At 51.1% G+C, this 838-nt stretch overlaps 1 protein-coding gene across 1 annotated transcript in view; it reads right to left on the bottom strand.

The window, feature by feature from the left end:
* Positions 1-485: 485 nt before the first annotated feature.
* LOC113208720 (phospholipase A2 inhibitor) overlaps positions 486-838 on the bottom strand; it is a 4,639-nt gene continuing 4,286 nt past the window's right edge. Inside the window, exons 5-6 of the mRNA XM_052268914.1 lie at positions 566-625; positions 486-512 (exon numbers count right to left, since the gene is read on the bottom strand). Of these exons, the coding sequence (XP_052124874.1) occupies positions 486-512; positions 566-625 (87 nt within the window). The remainder of the gene's footprint in view (positions 513-565; positions 626-838) is intronic.

Here is an 838-nt window from a genome sequence, read left to right as displayed (position 1 = left end):
AGCAGAGGCAAGAAGGCTTCGACATCAACAACACAAGGGTCACGGCGCCGCCCAGGGCACAGCACAGGCGCGCAACACACGCGTACGCCGCGCTTTTTGCGTTGCGTTCCAGGTGGCTGTTTGTTGTTTTCCAGCTGGGCCGCCGCGGCAAGCGTCGCGTCGTGTCGCTCAGCGCGCGGTGCGTTGGTACCGTGTGTGCCAGTGTGTACCCGCGCGGGTACCTCCGACTCGAGCTCTGTCTGGCTGAATGACTGCGCTCAGCACGGCAGGACGCCCCACGCCAGCCACACGCCGCCGCCGCGCCGGAAGACGAGAGGGACGGGCGATAGTAGGGACGCGTCCGCACCTGGCAAAGGCACACGCCCCCGCGCCGGCACACCATCTAGCTTAGCTCATGCTCATCCACGGTCACACACACACACGGCCAGAAACGCAATATCGATCCATGTGGTTTCGATATCACACCGACATATGAGTCGACGGAACTATTTCTGGTGGTGCTTGGCGACCATCTGTATCAAAATGTTGTGATTAAAAAAAGACAGAGGATGATAATTAGACACACAGGTTTACATTCAGACATTTCAAGTGTATTTTCAATGCTTGGGTTTTGTCCAATGTTTTTCTTAAAAAAGAAACAAAACATGAGTCGTAGATATGCACCAGGTGTAACAGACAACATGCTTGCACATCATTATCACAATAGTATATCAACTACAATAGTTATTTAAAAGTCAGTCAGAAAGACAAACAAATGTACTATGTAGTGTAGCACTAGGAATTTGAATGGATACAGTGACGATTACTCTTTATGTTCCTATGAAAAGGGTCCTTAGAT

This window comes from Frankliniella occidentalis, unplaced genomic scaffold (genome assembly GCF_000697945.3).
Source record: "Frankliniella occidentalis isolate FOCC.00 unplaced genomic scaffold, Focc_3.1 Scaffold79, whole genome shotgun sequence".
NCBI classification, from domain to species: domain Eukaryota; kingdom Metazoa; phylum Arthropoda; class Insecta; order Thysanoptera; family Thripidae; genus Frankliniella; species Frankliniella occidentalis.
This window is presented reverse-complemented; position numbering and strand designations above follow the sequence as displayed.